The following is a 26,060-nucleotide window of genomic DNA, read 5'->3' as shown; positions in this document are numbered from 1 at the left end:
GCAGTCACTACTTCCGGTCCTGCGCAGGCCTCCTGGCACTGCAGGATGGGATGGGAAGGAGTCGGGCGGAACTGGTCCTCCCCGTTTTACGTCGGAGCCCAAGGCACTGCTAGAGGTTGCGCGGAATGGTTCCGGTTTACGTTTCGTGTCCTTGTACACTTATTAAAAGAGCTCTCTTTCGCTGTCAAAAGGTACCAGGTGAGGATAAATTACATTGTCTTCCTAGCTGTAGTCATTGTGGTTTGAAATAGGAAGGAAGGAGGAGGTAAAACGAAGCGAGGGGGTGAGGGGCGTTCTTTCTAATGGGTCCCGCGCTCGACTTCCGGTAGCCCGAAGACTCTTAACTTCGAAACGTGGGTATATGCAAGGGGTTTTTTTTGTTTGTTTCAACAACAACTGTGTTAGCTGAAGTGGTAAGAAACATCACTCAGTCTCATTCACTTACCAAGATTCTTGCTAAGCTCTTTGTTTTGGTTCTTGGGCTGCTTCAAATGAGCATACCGGGCAGGGAGGGTGGTGTTGGAAGAGACTCAGTTAGAAAAATATATAGCGTTATTATTGGTAAGTGCTATAGGAGAAGATAATTGGGCAGGTCCTAGCGTGAAGGCAGTTTTAAATAGAGTTATCAGGCCAGTGAGAACTGACTTTTGAGCAGAGACTTGGACGTGAGGGATAGAACTGTCCAGACGTCTGAGTTTAAGTGCTCCAAAGGGAGAACACTCCGTGTCTAGACCCCACGGCGGAAATGCACCTGACTTGCAGGAGTTGCAGGGAGGCTTTTGAGTAAGAGTAAGTAAGAGACTGAAGGGCTTGAGTCGGGAAGGTTCTCATCGTTTCCATAGTCAGATTTTTATTACTTGGAGGTGCTGTTCGAGACGTTTTCTTTTAAATATTCAGTAAAAATGAGCATGTGTGAGTTGAGAGGAAAATAAACATAGTTTTCTCTTTTGGGAATAGAGACACGTTTTCCAACTTGTCTTGGTAAGACTGAAAAATTAAGCAGTAGTACTTCCTGAAACCATCAAGAAGAAAAATGGTAAGCTTTGTACAATTTTTTTTTTTTTTTTTTTTTTTTTTTTTTTTTTTAAGATTTTATTTATTCATTTGACAGAGAGATCACAAGTAGGCAGAGAGGCAGGCAGAGAGAGAGGAGGAAGCAGGCTCCTTGCGGAGCAGAGAGCCCGATGTGGGACTCGATCCCAGGACCCTGAGATCATGACCTGAGCCGAAGGCAGCGGCTTAATCCACTGAGCCACCCAGGCGCCCCTGTACAATTTTTTTTTAAAAGATTTTATTTGTCGGAGAGAGAGAGAGAGCACAATAGGGGGAGAGGCAGGCAGAGGGAGAAGCAGACTCTTCCCCGCTGAGCAAGGAAAGGAGCCCAATGTGGGACTCAGTCCCAGGACGGCGGGATCATGACCGGAGACCAAGGCTGACGCTTAATCTACTGAGCCACCCAGGCGTTCCCAGTTTTGTACAGTTCTTACTCTTTCATTATAAATAATTTTTAGAAATTCAGTTAAGGGAAATAAAACTGCATGGACTTTAATGGCAAGACAGAAATGGTAAGACAGAAGCACACAGCGGATTACCGCTCTAAACAAAACCAGAAGCAAAATTACTTTTAAATTCTTCAGTGTTTTCACTTAAAATGCACAGAATTTACCTTTTACAGAAAAAGACTGATTACAACATATACATGGAAAGAGAGAGGTGCAGAGTATACCCAGGTGTGATAATTTTAACTGAATCCTTTTGTTCTGGATCTAAGGTGGCAACCAGAGCTTCACATAGAAGAAAAGCAATGAGAATAATGCTCTGTCTCCCTCCAACCCTACCCCCAGCTCACACACTCCTGCCCTCTGTCAACCCGACCATACTTTCTGACTGCTAGAAACTATTGAGAGAAGAGAAATGAAAAAGGAAGCCTCAGAGTAACGCCCCACCCCACAATGTAGTAACAAAAGGAATGTGCAAGTTACTGGAACATCAGATAAACAAAAAGCAAGCAAGGAATAATATGGTTACCTTTGCACATTTAGGATCTAGAAACACAGAAGATTGTTGTCTTTAATGAAGAAAGGAATTTTTAACACTGTCACTCAGAATTAAACTACATAAGGGAAATGGTGGAACCTCTGTTTTGAAAAGTCATTTTCTTACTATTTTTCAATATAAAATATTGATGTTGGTATGTTGCCACTTAAATCAGTGTTACTAACATGACCATTGTTTTCATTTTTTTTTTTTAAGTTTTTTTTTTTTTTTTAATTTATTTGACAGAGAGAGATCACAAGTAGATAGAGAGGCAGGCAGAGAGAGAGGGAAGCAGGCTCCCCGCTGAGCAGAGAGCCCGACGCGGGACTCGATCCCAGGACCCTGGGATCACGACCCGAGCCGAAGGCAGCGGCCCAACCCACTGAGCCACCCAGGCGCCCCTGTTTTCATTTTTATTGATGAAAAATTCACACTTAAGTGTTTCCATTATAGTATTTAGTATCAAATGTTTAGGGTAGATACCATTTTACATTAACATATTTATCTTCTGGAGTTTTTTTTTTTCTACTGTTGAAATAAGTTTTGAAGAAGTACAGCTTACTCTCAGCTATGAGGACAGTTTGTCTCTGAAATGTTGTTTTTTGTGTTTTCATTCAGATTGTCATCTTTATCCTAGTTTGGGAAATAAACACAGTGCATAAAGTCATGAAGAAATCTCATTTGTTATTTTTTTTTCTCGTTTTTAGTCAGTGACACTGCATACAGATGTAGGTGATATTAAAATAGAAGTTTTCTGTGAGAGGACACCCAAAACTTGTGAGGTGAGTACCATTATGTACCTATAAGTTAATGAGTTAATGCAGCAGGATAACCATTTTGAAATTATCTACCCTAAAAAACAATGAACACTTGTATATAAAACCAGTGTCAGGAAAAACTAGGCATCATAATTTCTCACTTAGTTGCTACTTACTTTTTTTTTTCTTTTTTTTTAAAGATTTTATTTATTTAACAGAGAGAGAGATCACAATTAGGCAGAGAGGCAGGCAGAGAGAGAGAGGGAAGCAGGCTCCCCACTGAGCAGAGGACCACCCCCCTCCCCGCCATGCGGGGCTTGATCCCAGGACCCTGAGATCATGACCCAAGCCGAAGGCAGAGGCTTTAACACACTGAGCCACCCAGGTGCCCCACTTTCTACTTACTTTTGATGTTAAAGGTGGAGCAAAGAAAGGATTGATAATTTTTCTTATCATTTTATAATGATATAATTGATATAATTGATTATTGATATATTGATTATTGATCATTAAAATGATATCATTTTATAATGATATAATTTCTTATAATTTTAACTGTAGAGTGGTGGGTATCTTTTTCTTTTCATTTTATTAGGATATTAGGTAAGAGAACTGTTTCTTACATTATTTTAATTATTTAAATGACAAGGAAAAAGTTAGCTCTCTCTATATATTCATTCAGTAATTATTTATGAAAGACTATCTTGCCAGGGTCAAGGAATACTGTAATGAACAAGAGATATTCCTTGCCCTTACAGAGCTAATACTCTGAGAAAATAAGTTGGGGCGCAGGAGAGTCATTCTAGAAAAAAAGTGATTCCAGATCATGATAATGCATTGTAGGAAACAAAGCATTGAAATGGAGACTAATGGAAAGGAATTACTTAAAAGAAGTTGAGGGCAGGCCTAGCCAAGAAAGTGATACTTAAACTGAGTGCAGAAGGTAATGAAGGCATTTCCATGGAAAGAGATAAAAAGAATATTCCAGGTATGGAGATAAAAGTACAAAGGCCTTAGGTGGGTAAGCCTACCTCTTTCAGATGAATTTTCAGGATGATAATGGGGTTAACATAGCAACAGAAAGAAATTATTAACACATGAGATGTAGAGGTAGGATTGTGTATTCTATTCCAAGAACAAAAGGAAGCCATTAAAGTATTTTAGGCAGAAAAGTGAGATCCAAAGTAATGTCTAAAAACATAAATGCATTGTTATGGTGTTTTTAGTAAATAAAACAGTTTGCTCATTACTTTAAATGTGTTTCTGTTACATCATTTCCCAGTCATTATTTTTACTCTTTTCAGAATTTTTTGGCTCTTTGTGCCAGTAATTACTACAATGGCTGTATATTTCATAGAAATATCAAGGGTTTCATGGTTCAAACAGGAGATCCGACAGGTAAGTTTCTCCATTAATATCTAGAGAACTGGGTATATAGTATGAAGAAGAGAGTAGACAAAGAATAAAAAAATATATAATGTAACATTGTATATCAACTATGCTCAAATGAAAAATATTTGGCGGGGGGAGTGGGGGGCTTGCCTGGGTGGCTCAAAGAGGTTAAGTATCTGACTCTTGATTTTGACCCAGGTTTTGATTTCAGGGTTGTAAGTTCAAGCCCCGCTGGACTTGGAGCCTACTTAGAGAATATATATAAAAATAATGTTTTTTAATAAATAAAATGTATTTAATTTTTTAAAAATAAAACCAAAAATATAAGCACATAGGGTTTTTATAACCCGGCTACCTTACCATAGCAAGAAATTTTTTAGGTAGAAGCTACTGGCATCTAGCTTTAAATTAAAATATGACAGGGTGCTTGTGTGGCTCAGTGGGTTGAGCATTGGACTCTTGGATTCGGCTTGGGTCGTGATCTTGGGGTAGTGAGATCAAGACTTGCATTAGACTCTGTGCTGGGTGCAGAGTCTGCTTCAGTTCTGTCTTCCTTTCCCTCTGCTCCTCCTGGTCATTACACTCTCTCTCTTTAAAATAAATAAATAACATCTTAAAATATGAACACTATTGACAGTGAAAGGATTTCTTTTTTTGTAGAGATACTTTATTTTTCTGGTCTGTGAAGTGAAATTTTGAGAAGAGAGGACATATCAAATTTTATTTTTTTTAATTTATTTTTGAGAGAGAGAGTGCGTGCACAAGCATGGGGCGGGGGGGGGGGTGACAACAGGGGTGGGAGGGGGAGGAAGACTCCCCACTGAGCAGGGAGCCCAGTGTGGAACTCGATCCTAGGACCCTGGGATCATGACTAAAGCCGAAGGCAGATGCTTAACCAACTGAACAACCCAGCCACCCCAAATGTTATTTATATTTAAAGAATTATTGGGGTGCCTGGGTAGCTCAGTTGGTTAAGCATCTGCCTTCAGTTGGGATCATGATATTAGGGTCCTGGGATTGAACCCCATGTTGGGCTCCCTGGTCAGCAGGGAGCCTGCTTCACCCTCTCCCTCTGCCTCTCCCCAAGCTGTGCAGTCTTTTTCTCTCTCACACAAATAAATAAAATCTTTAAAAATAAATAAACAGGGGCACCTGGGTGGCTCATTCGTTAAGTGTCTGCCTTTGGCTCAGGTCATGATCCTAGAATCCTGGGATCGATCCCCACATCGGGCTCCCTGCTAAGTGGGAAGCCTGGTTCTCTCTCTCCCACTCCCTCTGCTTGTGTTCCCTCTCTCGCTGTGTCTGTCAAATGAATAAATAAAATCTTCTTAAAAATAAATAAATAGTTATAAAATAGCCCATATGTTTTAGAAACTGAACCTTTTCAGGCACTTGGGTGGCTCAGTTGGCTAAGTGACTGCCTTCAGCTCAGTTTATGATCCTGGAGTCCTGGAATTGAGTTCTGGCACCAGGCTCCCTGCTCAGTGGCTAGCCTGCTTCTGCCTTTCCTCCCTGCTCCTGCCCTCTCTCTGCCTCTCTCTCCAATAAATAAAATCTTAAAAAAAAAAAAAAAAAAACAAAGGAAGAAAAGAAAATCAACCTTTTCAACTTTTAATTAGATACTTTGGTTTCTGTTTTTTCTTTTTAAATATTTTATTTATTTATTTGACAGAGATCACAGTAGGCAGAGAGGCAGGTAGAGAGAGAAGAGGAAGCAGGCTCCCCTCTGAGCAGAGAGCCCGATTTGGGGCTTGATCCCAGGCTCAATCCCAGGACCATGAGATTATGACCTGAGCTGAAGGCAGAGGCTTTAACCCTCTGAGCCACCCAGGCGCACCGATACTTTGGTTTTTTTAATTAGATACTTCTTTTGATTTGTCTTGTAATATAGGTACCGGAAGAGGAGGTAACAGTATCTGGGGCAAGAAATTTGAGGATGAATATAGTGAATATCTTAAGGTATATCTCTAGTGCTTCAAAATTTGTTTTCTCATGCCTTGTTTACACTTGAAAACTTTTAGTACATATGTTGTTAATGTCATTAGTATACAAACATACTTTTTTTGTTGTTTTAGTATACTTGATAAATGTCAGGGAGAAAATGGCAAGAAAAAATTGCCTTAAATATATTTTGGAATATATAAATGTATTTTGGAATCTCACAATCACATGTATCTTAATATTAAGTGAGCTTATCTTTGGATCCAATCTGAAATGTTTAATCAGTAATGTACCAAAAGGGCTAAATGTCTCATTAGGTTAAAGGGAAGGGCATAGCATGGTGAAATTAGAGATTTTTATTTTCCTTCCTGTTTGTGTTTTTCTTTTTTTAATTTATTTATCAGAGAGAGAGAGCGAGCACACAGGCAGGCAGAGTGGCAGGCAGAGGCAGAGGGAGAAGCAGGCTCCCTGCTGAGCAAGGAGCCCGATTCAATCCCAGGACGCTGGGATCATGACCTGGGCCCAAGGCAGCTGTTTAACCAACTGAGCCACCTAGCGTCCCTGTTTTTGTTTTTCTTTTCACATTTTTCTTTCACATATTCTTGATTTTTCAGACTTTCTAAAGAAACTTTTTAATTTTGTATAAAAAAGAAAAAAAATTATTTTTAAGTAATCTCTACACCCAGCATGGGGCTCAAACTTACAACCCCAAAATCAAGAGTTGCATGCTCCATCAACTGAGCTTGTCAGGTACCCCACGAAACATTTGTTGTTTGTTTGTTTTTTTTTAATAAAAAACTAATGCATGCCTGTTTTTTAAAAAAGTTTTTTAACTTAAATTAAAAAAATTAAAATAGTATGATACTGTCTTAGCTCAAAAACAAGCAAAAGAAAAAATATATTGTTTAGGCATATTTAAAGATAGTAGAATAGAGGTTCTCGGAGAGGTTGAGGTGATAGATAAGGAGTATACAGGCATACGCAACAGTTTGGTCAGTTGGATTCTTAAATCTTAGAAATAGATTAATGAGTATTAAGTTCTAAGGGGTACATTACACTCTTGTGTATGTATCAAATGTAACATTTGGGAGTCACCTTTTAGGAAGACAATAAAGCATTAATATCTTTTTTTCACATTTTAAAAATTCAATTGATTAACATATAATGTAGTACTGGTTTCAGAGGTACAGGCCTGTGATTCATCAGTCTTACATATAATACCCAGCGCTCATTACATCACATGCCCTTCTTGATGTCCATCAAAGCATTAATATTTTGATGTAGCTATATTTCTGTTGCTTGTCTCACTAGTGTTTCCTGATGAATAGCTAAAGAGAGAGTAATTGTTATTTATTGGCAGCACCTCCTTATATAACACAGTTCTGTCATGTGTTCCATCTTATCAGTAGAGTCCTTTTAATTCTTTAAATAGTTACTTGTATAACAAACACTATCATGAAATTAGAGCTGTAGGAAACCTTCCCTTAGATCATACAGTCCTGGGTCATGAACTGACTGCCCTTGGGTAGAAGACCCAAGATCTATTCTCAATGGCCATTGGCTTAAAAAAAAAGTTTAGTGCTATCAGGCAAGAGAGAACACCATTCCTTTTGCCAGACTCCCATCACTCCCCAATGTGTACATTCTGTCCAATTAATTTATTACCTGCTGACCCTTGCGAGCATTTGAGTTATGAATAAACCCCTGAACTAGTCCAACCACCCTCCCTTGTTTTACAGATACAGAAACTAGCCAGAGTCCAGTGTATATGTGAAGAGATTATGGGGATTTTGGTTTTGTTGTCTGCCTGATCGTTTCATGCCAGCATGTTCCTTAATATAAATGTAAGGATTTCCATTATACCTTGGTATTGTGAAAAATGTTTGTGCCTGTACTCCTCCAAAGTGAAAATGAAATTAACTGCGGCATGTGATTTGATACATGACCAATTTACATACAAGTTTTAGAAATACAGATAATACAAAAAGTGAACATTTGGATTAGCCCTAATAGAAGCTGATTAAATGTTTTCTTGGTCTCTTAAAAAGTACAGGTCTTGTTTCAGTCCTATATTTGGAATATTTATATTAAAACACAGGTAAATATTTTGGCCTTTTACAGCACAATGTTAGAGGTGTTGTATCTATGGCTAATAATGGCCCAAACACCAATGGATCTCAGTTCTTCATCACCTATGGCAAGCAGCCACATTTGGACATGAAATACACAGTATTTGGAAAGTGAGTATTTTGGTGTCATCCTTCCGTACTTTCTCTGGGCTTTCTGATAGCAAAGAAAATCTTACGACTGGTTTCTATTAGATCCATTTGTAGCTGTGCTGCGGGAGTACTTGGATGGTAGGATTCCTACCCATTGCTGTTGTCTAAAGGCATAAAAATGAATTTTTGTTTCTGAATTTTGACTCATGTCCATGGCAGAAAATCAGTATTTTTTATTGTCCACCGAACTAGGGAATTCAAAGAACTATGAGTATGGTCCTTTCAGGAAACTGTAATTGTTATAATAGGTATTTGGATATTATGTTTCAATCTAAGGAAATTTTTATCCATTTATATTGTTTCTCTTTCAGGGTGATAGATGGTCTGGAAACTCTGGATGAATTGGAGAAGTTACCAGTAAATGAGAAGACCTATCGACCTCTTAACGATGTACACATTAAGGACATAACAATACATGCCAATCCATTTGCACAATAGCTATAATAGATCTGGAAGAATATTTGGCAGACTATTCAAGGAACACACCTATTGTGGTTTACCCAGTTTTAATTATGTAGAAAGATTACATCATCTGCCTTCCTGTTTATAGCTAAGATTTTCTAGGAGTTGGTGGTACCATGAGGGCCCAAACAGCTTTCATTTCCATTATTACAGCATATTTTTTACTATAAACTATTATCTAATGTATTTAAGTTCAATTTTTTTAAAAACTCTTGTAATTTTTTGTTACACATAAACATTCATATATAAACAAAGCCTCAAATCCACGCATTTTTGAGCGCTCTGATTACATATTCCTGCCATATCTTGTCCACATCCTGGAAGTAGTCTTTTCCATTAATTATTCACTTTGTGCAGTTAGAGTAAGGGCAAGATAGAGATGACCTAGAAAAGCTAGCCAGTCCGTTTTGCTATTTTCTCTAGTCTTTAGATTTACAGTAAAGGCTCAGAGAAGTCCTCGAGTACAGTTTAAGTACTCAATTTCCCAACTCATTTGCCCATGAAACATTTTTTTGAAAGCTTATCATTTACAGTATTGCAGGATAGAATTCTACAGGTGATCCATTTGAAAAATGCAATTAGATGGTTAAGAGCATCAGTTGTAGAGTCCTGGACTGTGTTTGAATCACAGCCCTACCTCCTACTAGGCAGGTTAACATCTCCCAAGTTTTCTCATCCCTGAAGACTCCTCCCCCTCATAAGACTCATGAGGATTGAATGAAACAATGTGTGTAAAGCTTCTGGCATGTGATAAGTGTTCTGTAGTGAGTAAATGGAAGCTGCTCTCCTGACCTTTCCACCATAGGCCTCTCACCTAATCAGGCCTCACTTATCAAGCTATACTGTTGATCTCATCAAGATCCATATTCTTCGGGGCGCCTGGGTGGCTCAGTTGTTAAGCATCTACCTTCAGCTCGGGTCATGATCCCAGGGTCCTGGGATCGAGCCCCCACATTGGGCTCCCTGCTCAGCAGGAAGCCTGCTTCTCCCTCTTCCACTCTCCCTGCTTGTATTCCCTCTCTGTGAAATAAATAAAATCTTTAAAGCAGAAACAAAACAAAACATATTCTTCAATCTGCTTCAATCACCTTAATAGTATTCCTAAAACTGATGCCCAGCATTTCTTGGTTTGAATCATTTCTGCAGATGGCTGATCTAAATATTTTCTTTCTTAACTACAGTTTGGATGTTAGCTTACAATATCCTCTTAATCACCATCTATACCTTTTACTAAACTAATGTGCCAGTTATACTAACATCCTCACTTTGGTTTTTTTTTTAAATGAGCTCTATGCCTAATGTGGGGCTTGAACTCATAACTCTAAGATCAGGAATTGCCGACTCCACCCACTGAGCCATTTGCACAATAGCTATAATAGATCTGGAAGAATATTTGGCAGACTATTCAAGGAACACACCTATTGTGGTTTACCCAGTTTTAATTATGTAGAAAGATTACATCATCTGCCTTCCTGTTTATAGCTAAGATCTTCTAGGAGTTGGTGGTACCATGAGGGCTCAAACAGCTTTCATTTCCATTATTACAGCATATTTTTTACTATAACTATTATCTAATGTATTTAAGTTCATTTTTTTTTTAAGATTTTATTTATTTATTTGACAGACAGAGATCTCAAGTAGGCAGAGGTAGGCAGAGAGAGAGGAGGAAGCAGGCTCCCTGCTGAGCGGAGAGCCCGATGTGGGCCGATCCCAGGATCCTGGGATCATGATCTGAGCGGAAGGCAGAGGCCTTAACCCACTGAGCCACCCAGGTGCCCCTAAGTTCAATTTTTTAAAAAACTCTTCTACTTGTCATTTTTTGTTACACATAAACATTCATATATAAACAAAGCCTCAAATCCACACATTTTTGAGCACTCTGATTACATATCCCTGCCATATCTTGTCCGATATGGTACCATATCGGACAGCCAGGTACCCCTAAAGTCTTCACATTTTGATTCAGCCTTTTAATCATTTAAACTTCTAGACTTTTTTTTTTAAGATTTTATTTATTTATTTGACAATAAAATAACAAGCAGGCAGAGAGGCAGGCAGAGGGAGAAGGGGAGGCAGGCTCCCCACTGAGCAGAGAGCCCAATGTGGGGCTTGATCCAAGGACCCTGAGATCATGACCTGAGCCGAAGGCAGAGGCTTGAACCCACTGAGCCACCCTAGCGCCCCTAGATTTCTAGACTTTAATATTAGAGCCTCTTTTGGGCCAGAATTTATTTTGACACATAACTGATACTTTTCCTTTCCAACTGAATGGCACTGGGTTTTTTTGTCATTTCTCTTAAGAGGCTTTCACTGATTATCAAGATGTTTTGGTACTGACTGGCACTCCCTCAATTTTTATTCTAAACTCTGCTTTTGTTTTTTTTTAAATGCTAGCAAATGGTGGGTTTTGGGTTTTTTAGAGCTCATTCTTACAATGTCTGTTTAGTTACAGCTATAAAGATCGACAGAGGGATAGTCTGGCTGCCCACCTTGGGCCTATTAGGAGACATCTTGAGATCAAAATCCGTAACACTATCTCTGTCCATTCATACTGAGTTGACTGGTTCACACAGATCATATTGGCAGTTCAGTGACTGATATTTTGTTCCATGTATTAATTGATAGTATGTATTACTAAGACTAGAATATTGTTGATCAACCAAATTCTCTTTAAAAAGAAGAGTAATATGGCTTCCCTCTTGGACCAGAGGTTAGCAAACTACTGCCCTCAGGCTGGCCACCTGTTTCTGCAAATAGTCTTCATCGATCCCAAGCATTCCCATCTTAGATGTTTTCTGACTGCTTTGTGCTTACAGCAGCAGCATAGATTGGTTGTGACAGAGAATAAAAGGCCTACGAGCCTAAAATACTTATTATCTTGCCATTTAAGAAAATTTGCTAATCTTCGATCTAGAATAGCAGAAGTTGCCAGATAATCATTGTTGCATAGCAAAGGGAGCTTGATGAGCTTAAGGGATAATGTAATCAATAGATACCTTGATAGTTCCTTCACTACTCTAAAATTACCTTCCTGTACCTATCCATTAGAATGGCTCAGTGGTTTGGGCCACTGCCTTCGGCTCAGGTCATGATCTCAGGGTCTTGGGATCGAGTCCCGCATCGGGCTCTCTGCTCGGCAGGGAGCCTGCTTCCCTCTCACTCTCTCTGCTTGCCTCTCTGCCTGCTTGTGATCTCTCTCTGTCAAATAAATAAATAAAATCTTAAAAAAAAAAAAAAAAGAATACCTAAATCCTGTTAGTTCTTGGTTTGGAGCTCTTTGAAAGAGCTTTTTTTTTTTTTTTAAGGTTTTGTTATTTGACAGAGCGAGAAAGTACAAGCAGGGAGAGCAGCAGAGGGAGAGAGAGAAGCAGGCTCTCTGCCAAACAGGGAGCCCTCTGTGGAGCTCGACCCTAGGTCCCTGGGATCATGGCCAGCGCCTAAGGCCGATGCTTAACCGACCAAGCTACCCACGCACCCTAGGAGAGCTTTCTGTAGGCTTTTGGTTAAAGGTGAATTGAATAGTTACCATTTATACCTTGGTTAAACTTGGCAGTTTCCAAATCCATTTAGCAATATCTAAGCTATGTTGGGTATTTCTAAAGATACGTATTCTCATCTTTTTGTTCAAAAAAACTAAAACTAGAAGTTCCTGGGTGACTCAGTCTGTTACAAGTCTGCCTTCAGCTCATCATGATCCCAGAGTCCTGGGATCAACTCCTGCAATAGGCTTCCTGCTCAGTGGGGAGTCTGCTTCTGTTCTCTCGCTCTCTCTCTCCTATGTCAAATAAATAAAATCTTTTTTAAAAAAAGAAAGACAAGACAAGACTAAAACGAGTAAGTAATTTATTGAGTTTCTTCCAGACTTGTATGTAAAGGTGCATAGGACACTGCTTATTCCATGGGAGTGCGCTCTAGGAAGCTAACAGATGCATAAAGAGATCAATTTTAATACAAAGGACTCAACTTTTAATCAGTTTAGCAAACTGAATAGAGTAGCTACCATTTCACTAGCGAATTTAAATGAAAACAAATGGTTCTTTTCAATTCAGTTCATACCAACTATAAAGGTAGGGGTGGGAACTCAATATAATAATAACTCTAAGCAAATCTAGAATAAATGATAATATACATTTTTAAAAGCAAATTACAATCAGGTGCACCTGACTGGCTCAGTTGGTGGAGGTTTGTGGTCTCCTGACCTCAGGTTTGTGGTTTTGAGCCCCAGATTGGGTGTAAAGACTATTTAAAAAAATAAAATCATGGGTGTCTGGGTGGCTCGATTAAGCGTCTGCCTTCACCTCAGATCAAGATCTTAGGATCCTGGGATAGAGCTCCGCAGAGCCCCACACTGGGCTAGCTCAGCAGAGTCTACTTCTCCCTCACTCTCCAGTAAATTAAAAAAATAAATAAATTTTAAAAAAGCAATATCTGAAATCCTTAAAAAGAAAAGTTATTTCATAAAATGTATTAGGATAACCAGTAAATTATATGAAGAAAAGTAGCAAAAGAATTTTACCCCACATGATGTACCAAAATTGCAGATGCCTTAAAAAAAAAGGAAAAAACACCTCTGAAAAGGAAAGAATTTCAGTTTACAAACATGACAAAGACAGAACAAGTTTAAGTACATAAAAATCGAAAATTTGATTGCAATTTAAAAACTGCAAGAACTGGGGTGTCTGGGTGGCTGAATTGTTAGGTGTCTGTCTTTGCCTTCGGCTCAGGTCATGACCCTGGGGTCCTGGGATTGAGCCCCTCGTTGGGCTCCCTGCTCAGCAAGAAGCCTGCTTCTTCTCTCACTCCCCTTGCTGTGTTCCCTCTCTCGCTGTGTCTCTCTCTGTGTCAAATACATACATAAAATCTTTAAAAAACAAAAAACAAAACCAAAAACTTCAAGGACAAATGAGAGCTGTATATTCCAAGAAAGCAATGAGATATGAATGCGCAAGTAATGAGAAAAGGGAAAACGTTCAACTTCACTAATTAGGGAATAAAGTTGCAAGTGTCCTCCAAATAACCATTTTTTTAAAACTCTCACTATGTTTGTTAGGGTTGTGATAACGAGGTAACAGAGACTGGGTAACTTAAAATTCTCTGTTAAACAGACTAGAAATTTAAAAAAATCAAGATGTGAGCAGGTTAACTCTAAGGTCTCACTTTGGCTGGCGGAAGACCATCTTCTATCTTCACACATCAGTGAGTGTCTGTGTCCTAATCTCTTTACAAAGAAAGATCAGTCAGACTGGATTAGGACCTGCCCTACTGACCTCATTTGAACCTCAGGTAGGTCTGTAAAGGCCCCATCTACAAATGACTCACAATCTTGGGGCAGGGGAAGCGGCAGTTAAGACTTAAACAAGAACTGGAGGGACATAGTGCCACCCTAAAACAACCAATAACATGCACTAAAGAACACAGAAAATAATCTCATAAATGAAAATACCGAGTTAGTAATTGTTTAGGTATAAGGGTTTGCTAAATTTAAAACCATTTCGGAAACTAATTTTGGAAGCATATACCAGACTTATTCAAAGTTCATCGTCTTTCACCCCTGTAATCTTACTGTGGGGATTTCCAAATTGCTCTGTGTCCTTCACTGCAAATTTTACCTGTAATAGAATATAGTTGATGCCCATCTCCTAGATTGTTAGGCTTGAGAACGTATATACAGGGCTTAGCACAATAACTAGCTCTGTAACTATGAATACCTATTATCCTTCAAAGATGGGGATTCCCTTGGCTTGCTTAACATTCAGAAGTGCTAAATACAACCTGAATTTCACAAGTTATTGTGATGAATTTCTCCCTCTGTGAAATATTTACCTCCTATTTGGGGACCTTGACCCCAATGTAAAGATTTAAGTATTAGTGGTTTTATAAGTATTAATGGCTTTAAAACCATTAAGTTTATGAAATGCAGACTACCATAGAAATTTGGAAATTCGTATTCCTCATCAGTTTTTAACCCAATAATTATGCATCTGTGTAGGGCTGGCTACATTTGTTGCTCTCCCGTGCAAGTGTGAACAGTAAAATTATGCTTAGTTGTAATGTTTAATTTTATACGTTTTCCCCTAAGTTTGGGATGAGTAAACAAGAAACAAAATGGAGGAAGGACGCGGGGTCAGGACTGGCAATTACTTTGGTCTATTAATATGTAGTCTGATGATTTTGTTGTTCGGAGGCTGTTTCCTGATACTTTCTTCACGACCTTCCATTTACCGATTTAGAGTTCATCTGGCCTTGACCGAGGAGAGGACTGGCTCAATGTCAAAATGTTTAATTACGAAGGGTTCTCATTTCCCGTTTCCAAGCTCTTGCCCGCTCATTTCCTTGAGAAAAATCCTTGCAATCCAATTTCAGTGTGTGTGAGTCCCAACCACTAAAGACTCAACCAGTTTAAATAGGTCTCAGAACCCTAGCAAAGTCGAAATACAATTACTAATTTGGAGCTACCTGACGGAGGTGGTGTTTTTTTAAAGGATCGTTCGGTGGCTGCAGTCAGTGCAGAGGCTATTTAGTATCACGGTCTCTCACTCTCTCTTGTACCCATCGCTCCCAAACACCACTTTTAACGAGCGCGTTCGAGACTCGCCTCTCCAGTACTTACATTGTTCCCTCAGACCTAGACGGTCCCCAACATGGCCGACACGACTCCCCACCTCCACCTTCCTTCTGCGGGCTCCCCACGCGGCGCCTGCGCACACGGCGGCCACCGCTGTCTCCTTCCATCCCTGGGTGCAGGCGCCGCCCACCCCGCCCCGCCCCGCCCCGCCCTGCGGCGGGACGCGTTCGCCGCGTCACCCTTGTTTTCGAGTCGAGTCCCGACGCTGCGGCTGTCAGCTCCATTTTGTTGTTGGAGCCCGTGGCCGCCAGTTGGGCTTTTCCCGTTTTCGCGTTGCAAGCTTTGTCTCCTTCGGCTTGGACTCTTTGGCCTGGACGGTAAGACGCAGAAGGGAGCGGGCTAGGCAGTCAGGGCCCTTTTTCTGTGCCTCGGAGCGCCTGGTGATGCCAACTTCTCGCTTGTTTGCTGCCTGTAATCCCCGGCACGGCGACCCCTTTTTTTCCTCTCACCCCCGAGTTGCAGGAAGGCGGCTCGCTCGTCTTCCCCGCGCTGCAGAGCCTGTTGCCGCGAGTTTCTCCTTGAACCGCGACGCCCTAGACACTGGCGAGGGGTAGTGAGGGAGTGCTGGGCTGGGAGGGCCGGGCCGAGCGCCCCTGGGCGCCATTTTGTTGGCGACGGCCTCGGCCACCTCAGCGGAGCTGTAAGATGGCGGCGGGGCGGAGGAGGCGAAGCTTCCTGCGGTGGGTGGTGTTTACTTGGGTCCTGGAAGGTGCGTGTCACGCTCGGGTAAGGAGCTGTGTTTGTAGCAAACGAAGAGAGCACACTGACCTGATAGAGGCGGTATCCCTTAACGTCTGTTCCAATCTTGAAAGATTCGAGTGAAAATCGCTAGTGCCTTTGCCCTCGGTGGCGTTCGCAAACACCAGATCTGGAAACCCGGAGAAGCCGAAATGGTAGGGTGTGTTTGAAGGAGCGTTGGCATTTTGGCGCCCCTTTACCCCCAGACCCCTAGCGAACGATTGGAGCGCTTTGATTCAGAGTGCGAAGACGTGGCGGAGACTCGGCAGTTAGGACGAGTAAGAACGGTAGTCGATGAAAAGTCAATTCCATATAATGTTTTTTTTTGACGGCCATCGGATTTTTTTTGTTCGAAACATTACTGGAAGGAAGGTGCTCCCCCTCCCCTTAATTACGTAAGATTGCTTTTAGAAAAGCTAGGTTTTGTTACGTAGTGTGCTGGGTACCTCACAAGGTGGTATTTCGTGGTTTCCTGATGGCACGGTTGACTTCCGTGTATAATAAAAGACCTTGGTCGCTTGATCGGTTTACCGATCGGTTTACCTGCCTTACGGAAGTAATAGGGTTCTGCTAAGGACGTTTATGACTGCGTTTGAGTTGGAGGCTAGTTTCTGATGGACGTTTTAACGGGGACCTGTAGTCCACATGTGTGGACCTATAGTATTTTTATGTTGCTGACAGGAAAGGGGGGGTTTTTAAGATTTATTTACTTGACAGATCACAAGTAGGGGGGGGGGAGCAGGCTCCCTGCTGAGGGAGCCTGTGTTCCTCTACCCCCTCTCTCTGCCTGCCTCTCTGCCCACTTGTGATCTCTGTCAAATAAATAAAATCTAAAAATAAAATAAAATCTTAAAAAAAAAAACAACAATTTAAAAAGTCACGGCTAGAGTGAATTCCCAAAGAAGAGTTTTTATTAAACTGCTCAATGTTGACAGATGGGATACGACTTAACTGGAAAAATGTGTCTTTATGTAGATGAGGCACTCAAAGAGAACTTACTGTCCTGATTGGGATGAAAAGGATTGGGACTGTGGAAAATGGAGAAGCAGCAGCAGTCATAAAAGAAAGAAGAGATCACATAGCAGTGCCCGGGAGAACAAGCGCTGCAAATATAATCATTCTAAAACATCTGATAGGTAAGGATGGTATTTAAAGTGTCTCAATATAAAAACACATTTCACTGCACTGCTGTACGTCAACTGTATCTCAGTAAAAGTTGGGGTGTATTTTCCTGATTAAAATTACAGTATCACGTAAGTAATGATGAATCACATTCGTTTCTGTTTCCAGTGAGGGCTTGTAATGTTTGTAAAATTGTGTGGATTTTTTTTGGTGGAGAAAGCATAAAGTCTTGAAATCTTTTTATTTTTTAGCCATTATTTGGAAAGCAGATCCATAAATGAGAAAGATTATCATAGTCGACGCTACATTGATGAATACAGAAATGACTACAGTCAAGGATGTGAACCTGGACATCGTCATAGAGACCATGAGAGCAGATATCAGAACCATAGTAGCAAGTCTTCTGGGAGAAGTGGAAGAAGTAGTTATAAAAGCAAACACAGGATTCACCACAGTACTTCACACCATCGTTCACATGGGGTATGAGCTCTTTTAAAACATTTTGTAAATTTTATTTCTCACGTGGAACAGGAATACTTGAATTTGTGTTTGATCATTTGAGAAAGTTCTGTTTTAAAAAAAGTCATCTCAGTTTAACTTGGATTCTTTATGTTTGTGCATTGAATAGGAAATTCCTGAAATATAGTGCATACTAAGTTATATAGCAGTAGATTTTATTATTATTGGCAACTAATTGTCATTCCAGTGAATCAGTGGAGGTAATTAGATTAGTTTATTTTTATGGTACTTCAGGAAATCTGATTTGTTTTGATAAATTGAAGCCTTGTCACAAAAGTAGAATAAGCATTTTATTTTTGTAAGGTTGAGGATTTAGGCATGTCTTTTTCCAATAAAGCATGCTCTAATTTTTTCACTAAGCAAATCACTTAACAGATTGAACATTATGGGTTATGGGTTAATTTGAATATTAGTTCAGATGACATTTTAAATGACATAGTGTTATTCTTGTATGCCAAATCTTTTTTTTTTTCCCCAAAATTAGGACTTTAATTTTATTTACTGTTTCAGTTACTTGTTTTCTTAGATTAGTTAGGAAATCTTAATTTGGCCACAGTCTAGTTTGACCAAGTAAATACTTCATCCTGCAGTTTTACAACATTAAATTAGAACACTAGAAACTTAAAATTATGTTTCAGTGAATGCTACAATTAAGCATTTTTTTTTTTTTTAAGAAAAACAATTGTATTATGTTTTGTTGCCTTGCCACTTTGAGTATCTTATCTGAAAATCTGTTCCTTGCCATGTTTTTCTCCTGTTAACATAAACTATGTGCCCTGTGAATTTCTGGGGACTGAATTTGAAATTGCTCCTGCCAACCGTTTGTGGCCTGGCGTGTATCTGAATGCCTGAATATCTCCCCGCTGAATGAATTTCGTATTCTGCCCTGAATTCACTCGGGTATATTGATTGGCTGGATGATCTTGGTGCCGCCCACTTGACGTTTCCAGAAGAGTCACCGAAGGAAAAGAACCAGGAGTGTAGAGGATGATGAGGAGGGTCACCTGATCTGTCAGAGTGGAGACGTACTAAGTGCAAGATGTATAGAATATTTTTCAACACTTATTAACTTTTCAGATAACATAATCTATATATAAAGATTTCAGGGATTTGGAAATCTTTTCTTTCTCTGTTTTTTTGTTTGTTCTTCATTTCTTTTGGTGGGGGGGGATTGTGTTTCTTTCTTTCTTTAGAAATTTAATATTTGTTAAGCAGAACTTCCAAAATAGTAAATCAAGTTAATAAAATGAGCTTAAGAATGAATTTAGACCTAAAAATAGTTATAAATGTTTTTTGACAGTGTTGACCAATAAAATGTCTAGTGATAAGGAAATTTGTAGCATCAACTAGAATAATCTGCATTGATAGCATTTATTATGATAAGTAAACTATTCCCACTTCTTGATATAACTGAGATTTATTTCTCTTTTTTAGATGAAATTGTTGATACTTTAGGAGAAGGAGCTTTTGGAAAAGTCGTGGAGTGCATTGATCATAAAGCGTAAGTTTCCTAGCCTGAGATTGCATTTGGGGTTGTCAGCAATATGGGAGAATTTTTTTAGCTTTAGAATATTGCCTGACCATATCCTTTCACTTGGTTTTTTTACTTTGATCTAGGAAACTAGATCAATAAAAGGTTCCAGCCCGATAGGGGTACTTGGGTGGCTCAGTTGGTTAAGCATCTACCTTTGGCTCAGCTCAGGAACTGAGGGTCCTACAATCAAACCCTGTGTTGGGCTCCCTAGTTACAGGGAATATGCTCCTCCATCTTCCTCTCCCCACACCTCTCCCTCTTTTGTGTGCTCTCAGATAAATTTTTTTTTTTTTTAAAGAATTTATTTGTCATAGCACAAGCAGGGGGAGTGGCAGGCTAAAGGATTGGCCGGCTCCCCACTAAGCAAGGGGCCCGATGTGGGGACTGGAACCCAGGTGTCTGCCTTTCGCTCAGATCATGAGCCAAAGGCAGACACCTAACCAACTCAGCCACCCAGGCGTCCCTGAGACAAACAAAATATTTTAAAAAGCTGGGGGAAGGGGGGATGACCAACCCTTCAGATTTTTTTTTTTTTTTTTTAAGATTTTATTTATTTATTTGACAGATCACAAGTAGGCAGAGAGAGGAGAGAAACAGGCTCCCCACTGAGCAGGGAGCCAGATGTGGGGCTTGATTCCAGGATCTGAGATCACGACCTGGGAGGAAGGCAAAGGCTTAACCCACTGAGCCACCCAGGCACCGTAGCCCTTTAGATTTTTAAACACTAGTTATTAATAGTGTATGTAGCCTTTGATTTTAAGTTGAAAATGGATTTTATTGTTTTTTTTCAATCAGATAAGCCCACTGGCTTTATTTATTTATTTATTTTAAAAAAGATTTTATTTACCTGACAGAGGGAACATAAGCAGGGGTAGTGAGAGAGGGAGAAGCAGGCTTCCCGCCCAGCAAGGAGCCTGATGTGGGGCTCGATCCCAGGACCCTCAGGATCATGACCCAAGCCAAAGGCACACTCAGGTGCCCCACATTTTATTATTTTTAGAAAGTATTTTGTTGTCCTACTGGGCACAGTTGTGACAGTTCTTGTGGCCTCCCTCCTTCCCCTAGTCAGTAATTTAAATCAGAACTTTCCACAGCCTTGGTTTTCTGTTAGGGGTGTTTGGAACTGGGCTTACCCAAGGCATATTGACACATTGTTCAGGGTAGTTGGATCCTGTATTCGTAGAAAATGCTGTAATTGATGACACAGCCATGATTGAGAACATGTTTATTTGTTTATGCCTTTTAAACTACTGGTGGAAATTTCTTGAGATAGTGCAAGACATTTTTCCTTTATCTTTTGTTTTCCTATTTGAATTCTGAATTGCAGAGCTTTTCTAAGTGAATTATTAGGAAAGGCTTCCTGTTACTGGTTAGTATGGCTCTGAGAAGTAGAGCTCCTTACTATACCCCTTCCATATCCCAACTTTTCTGGTAACCTAGACAAAATGAAGAATTTGATAAAATGGGGCACCTGGGTGGCTCAGTAGGTTGGGCGTCTGCCTTCATCTCGGATCATGATACCAGTGTCCTGGGATCGAGCCCCGCATTGGGATCCCTCCTCCACGGGAAGCCTGCTTCTCCCTCTCCTGCTTCCCCTGCTTATATTCCCTCTCTCACTGTCTCTTTTTAATAAAAAAAAATCTTCAAAAACAAAAAGAATTTGGGGCGCCTGGGTGGCTCAGTGGATTAAGCCGCTGCCTTCGGCTCAGGGTCCTGGGATCGAGCCCCGCATCGGGCTCTCTGCTCTGCAGGGAGCCTGCTTCCTCCTCTCTCTCTGCCTGCCTCTCTGCCTACTTGTGACCTCTCTCTCTGTCAAATAAATAAAATCTTTAAAAAAAAAAAAAAATAATAAAATAAATAAATAAATAAATAAAAACAAAAAGAATTTGATAAAATATTTGTCAGTGACAAGTGCTAAAGAAGAAACTGTTTTACGTATATGTATTGAGTTTTAATTAGACTGCGAGTTGAGTGGTGATACTCCAATAATCTTGTTACATTACAGTTATTAATACATAGTTTAGCTGAAGGACCAAAAAAAAAGAATTCATATGAGTGGTGGTTTGATGAAAAAAAATTGTGTCATTCAACATGTATTTGTACCAACTGATTGCACCATATACTTAAATATCATTCTCGGGATGCCTGTGTGGCTCAGTTGGTTAAGTGTCTGCCCTCAGCTCTGGTCGTGATCCCAGAGTCCTGGGATGGAGTCCCACATTGGGCTTCTTGCTGGGCAGGGAGCTTGCTCCTCCCTTGTGCTGGCTCACTCGCTCTTTCTCTGACAAGAAAAATCTTAGAAAAAAATGAAGATCATTCTTGTTGCTTACAATGAGTTGCTGTAGTCATATAAAACTGGGTTAATTTTGTTAGACAAGAGTACTTCAGTATAATCAGATGAAACTGAATGCTAGACTAAATTTAAGAAAACAAATACAGTGGGTCAAAGTAGAAGTAGTACTGTTTGAAAAGAGTAATAGGAAAGTGGAAGAGGACATAGTTTTTAACATTTTTTTTTTAACTTTCTCTAACAGAGGAGGTAGACATGTAGCAGTAAAAATAGTTAAAAATGTGGATAGATACTGTGAAGCTGCTCGCTCAGAAATACAAGTTCTGGAACACTTGAATACAACAGACCCCAGTAGTACATTGTAAGTATCAAAGTAGAACTCAGAAGATGCTCTCAGATAGATTTGAATTGTGAGAAGCTGTACTCAGTTATTTTTCATGTATTTATAGCCGCTGTGTCCAGATGTTGGAGTGGTTTGAGCATCATGGTCACATTTGCATTGTGTTCGAACTACTAGGACTTAGTACATATGACTTCATTAAGGAAAATGGTTTTCTGCCATTTCGTCTGGATCATATCAGGAAGATGGCATATCAGATATGCAAGTCAGTGAATTGTAAGTATTTGGCATGTCTTCAAGAAACTTAAAGTTATTGAGACTAACTTAATGCCAGACTGATTTGGATCTTAGTATAAACTATGTCACAATATTCTGGAGTTAAATTTTTCTGAAATGGAAAAAATTATTTAGTATGATTTGGATCTTTTAAGAAAAAAATAGGATCTAACATAAGCCTGACTTAATAGTAGGTGTGAGAAAGATGTTGATGACAAGCTATTGGTCAGTTTTGCATTTCATTCAGTAAGTAGTATATTGTCCATCATGTAATAAAATATTGTCATGTGGAAGAGTAGTTTAGCTTGGTTTATAACTGCGGCTTCTACTTCTCCTTGCTACTGTGGTCCTGATACCTGCTTTGATGGTCTCTATGGTGATGTCCAGATTCACATTCTTGACTGTCATCCTATCTATATTCATCAATGTAGCATCGCCTGTGATAATCTCTCATTTACAGATCTACTTTCCAAATAATGGCTGGAAAAAAAAAAGATTTTAAGACTTTCAAAAATACTTTAATCTTTTTTATTTTTGGAAAGATTTTATGTGTTCCCCACCAAAAAAAATCCACACAGTTTTACAAATGTTAAAAGCCATCATCAGAAACAGGCAAAACTCGGCTTCACGAATAAAAATACTTACTCAGTTTTGAGTGGTTAGCTGCTGGTGGACTAACTTTGAGGGTAGTAGGTAGTTTTCTAGCAGCCTCTTGAATGTTGAAAACTTTGGACATGTAGAAAAGGCATCAGAGAGGTTTTTGTTGTAGGACTTTTGAGTTTGGTTAGGTTTTTGATTTTCAAATGACAACTTTGTTTCATTCTCAGTTCTGCACAGTAACAAGTTGACTCACACAGACTTAAAGCCGGAAAACATCTTATTTGTGCAGTCTGACTATACAGAGGCATATAACCCCAAAATAGTAAGTCTTCAGTCTATCACTTTCATTTTTTGAAATTAATTAACATCTTATGCCTTCTTAATATTTTGCCTCCTTATCCCATCATTTGTGATTTCAGAAACGTGATGAACGTACCTTAATAAATCCAGATATTAAAGTTGTAGACTTTGGAAGCGCAACTTACGATGATGAACATCACAGTACATTGGTATCTACAAGGCATTATAGGGCACCTGAAGTTATTTTGGGTAAGTTGCTTAATTGTGCTTTAGGAACTTGTATATACCCTTTGTAGTTCTAGTCTTACTCTTTGTGGGGATTTTCTAAAATCTTTTTCCCTTTAAGAGATTAGTAACTTACACAGTATGGGTAGGTGGTGCGTGGGTGGCTCAGTCATCTGACCTTCTCTGACTGCAGTGCAGGTCATGATCTCGGGTCCTGGGATGGAACCCCACTTTGGGGGAGGCTCCACCCTTGGCAGGGAGTCTGCTTGTCCCTCTGCCTTCCCCCCAACCCAGCTCATGTGTGCAGAAGGACGCGCACGTGTGCTCTCTCTCAAATAAAATCTTTAAAAAAAAAACACACATTAGGGGCGCCTGGGTGGCTCAGTGGGTTAAGCCTCTGCCTTCAGCTCAGGTCATGATCTCAGGGTCCTGGGATCGAGCCCCGCATCAGGCTCTGCTCGGCGGGAAGCCTGCTTCCTCCTCTCTCTCTGCCTGCCTTTCTGCCTACTTGTGATCTCTGTCAAATAAATAAGTAAAATCTTTTTAAAAAGAAAATACACATTAAAGACATTAAGCTCATGTTTGTTTTTCATGTCTTCAAGAAATAAAGCTTTTTTCCCTAACAGTTTGCTTTTGCTTTGCAGCTTTAGGATGGTCCCAGCCATGTGATGTCTGGAGTATAGGTTGTATTCTTATTGAATACTACCTTGGGTTTACAGTATTTCCAGTAAGTGATCGGTTTCAGTGGCTTTGCTCAAAAAAAGTGCTTTTTTAAAAAAGGTGTTTGTTTATGTGAGTAAGCACTTTAAAGCAAAGTTTGCACATTTAGGCAGTTTTTTCCCTTAATTATAGACTTAATTGTTAAGTATAAAGGAATAAAAGTTCTGTAACTGATGCTATTGGATATTTGTATTTCCTTCATAATTTTATCATTTTACTTAAAAATTTTTCAAGTATATTGTAACAGTTTATCCTATTCAATTGGAGATAATCACTGGTGAGCTTGTTCTGTGGGCCTTAGTATTTATTGTCAGCTGTAACTTGCTAAAAGTTTGCCCTTTTTAGTAATCAACCTTCCTTTTGATTTCTGTGGACTAGAAATTTAGCAGCTGTGTTAAATGAGAACAAAGTACACAATGTGTTTAACAAGTTTTGTTTATTGTTTTAGACACATGATAGTAAGGAGCATTTGGCAATGATGGAAAGGATTCTTGGACCTTTACCAAAACACATGATACAGAAAACCAGGTATGTTTTTATTTAAGAGTAGGTGCCATCCTTCGTACCGTTTGGTCTTCTGTATACAGAACTTTATAAAAAGTCAGACTAAGGCTTTTTTACTTAAACAGATTCCTTTGTTGTGAAGCCAGTAGCTAGGCTTTTTCAAGTCTCTAGTGAAGTGTTAGTCTTTGATCTATAAAAGCATAATAATTGATGAAACCAGTCATTTTCACTAGATGTTTTAAGTTTTCATTGTCAGCATTATAAACATCAGTGGATATTGACTTTTAGGAAACGTAAATATTTCCATCATGATCGATTAGATTGGGATGAACACAGTTCTGCTGGCAGATACGTCTCAAGGCGCTGTAAACCTCTGAAGGTGAGTCTGGGCCATTACTTAAACGATTAAAACCTTGAGTTTCCCTTCTTTTTATGGTAGAGAAATAAAATTATGATAAATGGTAGTTGGAAATATTCAACTATTGACTGTATTTCTTTTCTTTTCAGGAATTTATGCTCTCTCAGGATGCTGAACATGAGCTTCTCTTTGACCTCATTGAGAAAATGTTGGAGTATGATCCAGCTAAGAGGATTACTCTCAAAGAAGCCTTAAAGCATCCTTTCTTTTGCCCCCTAAAAAAAGCTACATAGATCTATAGTTCTCTTGAAGAGACTTTATAGACTGTATCAGTCTAATTTTTAAATAATAAGTTATTTTGTATAGCTTTTGTAAAATTCTTACATTTTTGTATTGCTATGTTTATTTTGCTTGGATAATTTGATTTAAGTAAATTGCTGAAGTAATGAACATTTTTTTCAGTAATCGCTGTATAAAATGATTTATTCAGAATAAATTTTTTGTGCTTAAAATGAAATTTATAGGAATCTGTACAGTTTGTTTTTAGCACCATTTTCTTCTCTGTATTTCCATCTTTGGAGGTTTCCTTTAAGTCTTTGGAAATACTTAGCTTTGTTTCTATTTTAGGGATTGCCAGCATCTGCCTGCCTTCTTGAAACCAAACGTAATGTCCAAATTAATACAGAATACAAAGAACTAGAGATTAGTCCTCAGTTTTTTTCTCCCTTTATTCTCATTCAAGACTGTAAACAAATAACAGAAAAACTTCTACAGGGGCACCTTGCTGGCTCAGTCAGTGGAGCGTGCAACCCTTAATCTCAGGATTGTGAGTTCAACCCACATTGGGTGTAGAGATTACTTTTGGTGAGGGGGAGGGGAGTTTTTTGGTAGAGATTACATAAAAAGGAAAAAAAAGTGTCAAATACTAAGTAACTGTAGTGAGTCAAGCATTTGTCTATGGTTTTATTTACGCTTGATCCATTTAAGACTCTACGGTCAGGTTTTTTTCCCGTTCTGTTTTGTTTTTTAAGTTTCTCTAA

The 26,060-nt window shown here is 39.3% G+C and overlaps 3 protein-coding genes across 8 annotated transcripts in view; 2 read left to right on the top strand and 1 right to left on the bottom strand.

Moving 5' to 3' along the window:
• Positions 1 to 15,554, bottom strand: part of NIF3L1 (NGG1 interacting factor 3 like 1) — a 72,444-nt gene extending 56,890 nt beyond the window's left edge. The window contains exon 1 of the mRNA XM_046019125.1: positions 15,480 to 15,554. The gene's annotated coding sequence lies outside the window, so the exon portion shown is untranslated. The remainder of the gene's footprint in view (positions 1 to 15,479) is intronic.
• Positions 72 to 10,880, top strand: PPIL3 (peptidylprolyl isomerase like 3). Of its 5 annotated transcripts, XM_046019135.1 has the most exons (8): positions 72 to 198; positions 958 to 1,036; positions 2,745 to 2,819; positions 4,100 to 4,193; positions 6,079 to 6,146; positions 8,250 to 8,368; positions 8,719 to 8,854; positions 10,249 to 10,880. In XM_046019135.1, exons 2-7 carry the CDS (start codon positions 1,034 to 1,036, stop codon positions 8,843 to 8,845), a joined length of 486 nt encoding a protein of 161 aa, XP_045875091.1. In that variant the 5' UTR covers positions 72 to 198; positions 958 to 1,033; the 3' UTR covers positions 8,846 to 8,854; positions 10,249 to 10,880. The 5 variants fall into 5 exon arrangements, with proteins under 5 accessions (XP_045875091.1, XP_045875089.1, XP_045875093.1 ...); XM_046019133.1 differs by lacking the exon at positions 10,249 to 10,880 and having other exon boundaries at positions 73 to 198; positions 8,719 to 9,139; XM_046019137.1 differs by lacking the exon at positions 10,249 to 10,880 and having other exon boundaries at positions 76 to 191; positions 8,719 to 9,139.
• A 126-nt stretch (positions 15,555 to 15,680) lies between the features above and the next one.
• CLK1 (CDC like kinase 1) lies at positions 15,681 to 25,547 on the top strand. Of its 2 annotated transcripts, XM_046019272.1 has the most exons (13): positions 15,681 to 15,811; positions 17,208 to 17,368; positions 17,606 to 17,834; positions 18,824 to 18,914; positions 19,308 to 19,374; positions 21,942 to 22,058; positions 22,147 to 22,313; positions 23,141 to 23,235; positions 23,333 to 23,462; positions 24,083 to 24,165; positions 24,607 to 24,686; positions 24,951 to 25,041; positions 25,170 to 25,546. In XM_046019272.1, the coding sequence occupies exons 2-13, from the start codon at positions 17,208 to 17,210 to the stop codon at positions 25,311 to 25,313; spliced, it is 1,455 nt and encodes a 484-aa protein (XP_045875228.1). In that variant the 5' UTR covers positions 15,681 to 15,811; the 3' UTR covers positions 25,314 to 25,546. The 2 variants fall into 2 exon arrangements, with proteins under 2 accessions (XP_045875228.1, XP_045875229.1); XM_046019273.1 differs by lacking the exons at positions 15,681 to 15,811; positions 17,208 to 17,368; positions 18,824 to 18,914 and having other exon boundaries at positions 17,696 to 17,834; positions 25,170 to 25,547.
• Positions 25,548 to 26,060: the final 513 nt, after the last annotated feature.

Source organism: Meles meles, chromosome 9, assembly GCF_922984935.1.
Source record: "Meles meles chromosome 9, mMelMel3.1 paternal haplotype, whole genome shotgun sequence".
Taxonomy (NCBI): domain Eukaryota; kingdom Metazoa; phylum Chordata; class Mammalia; order Carnivora; family Mustelidae; genus Meles; species Meles meles.
Note: the sequence above shows the minus strand (reverse complement) of the source record. Positions and strands in the feature narration are given on the sequence as shown.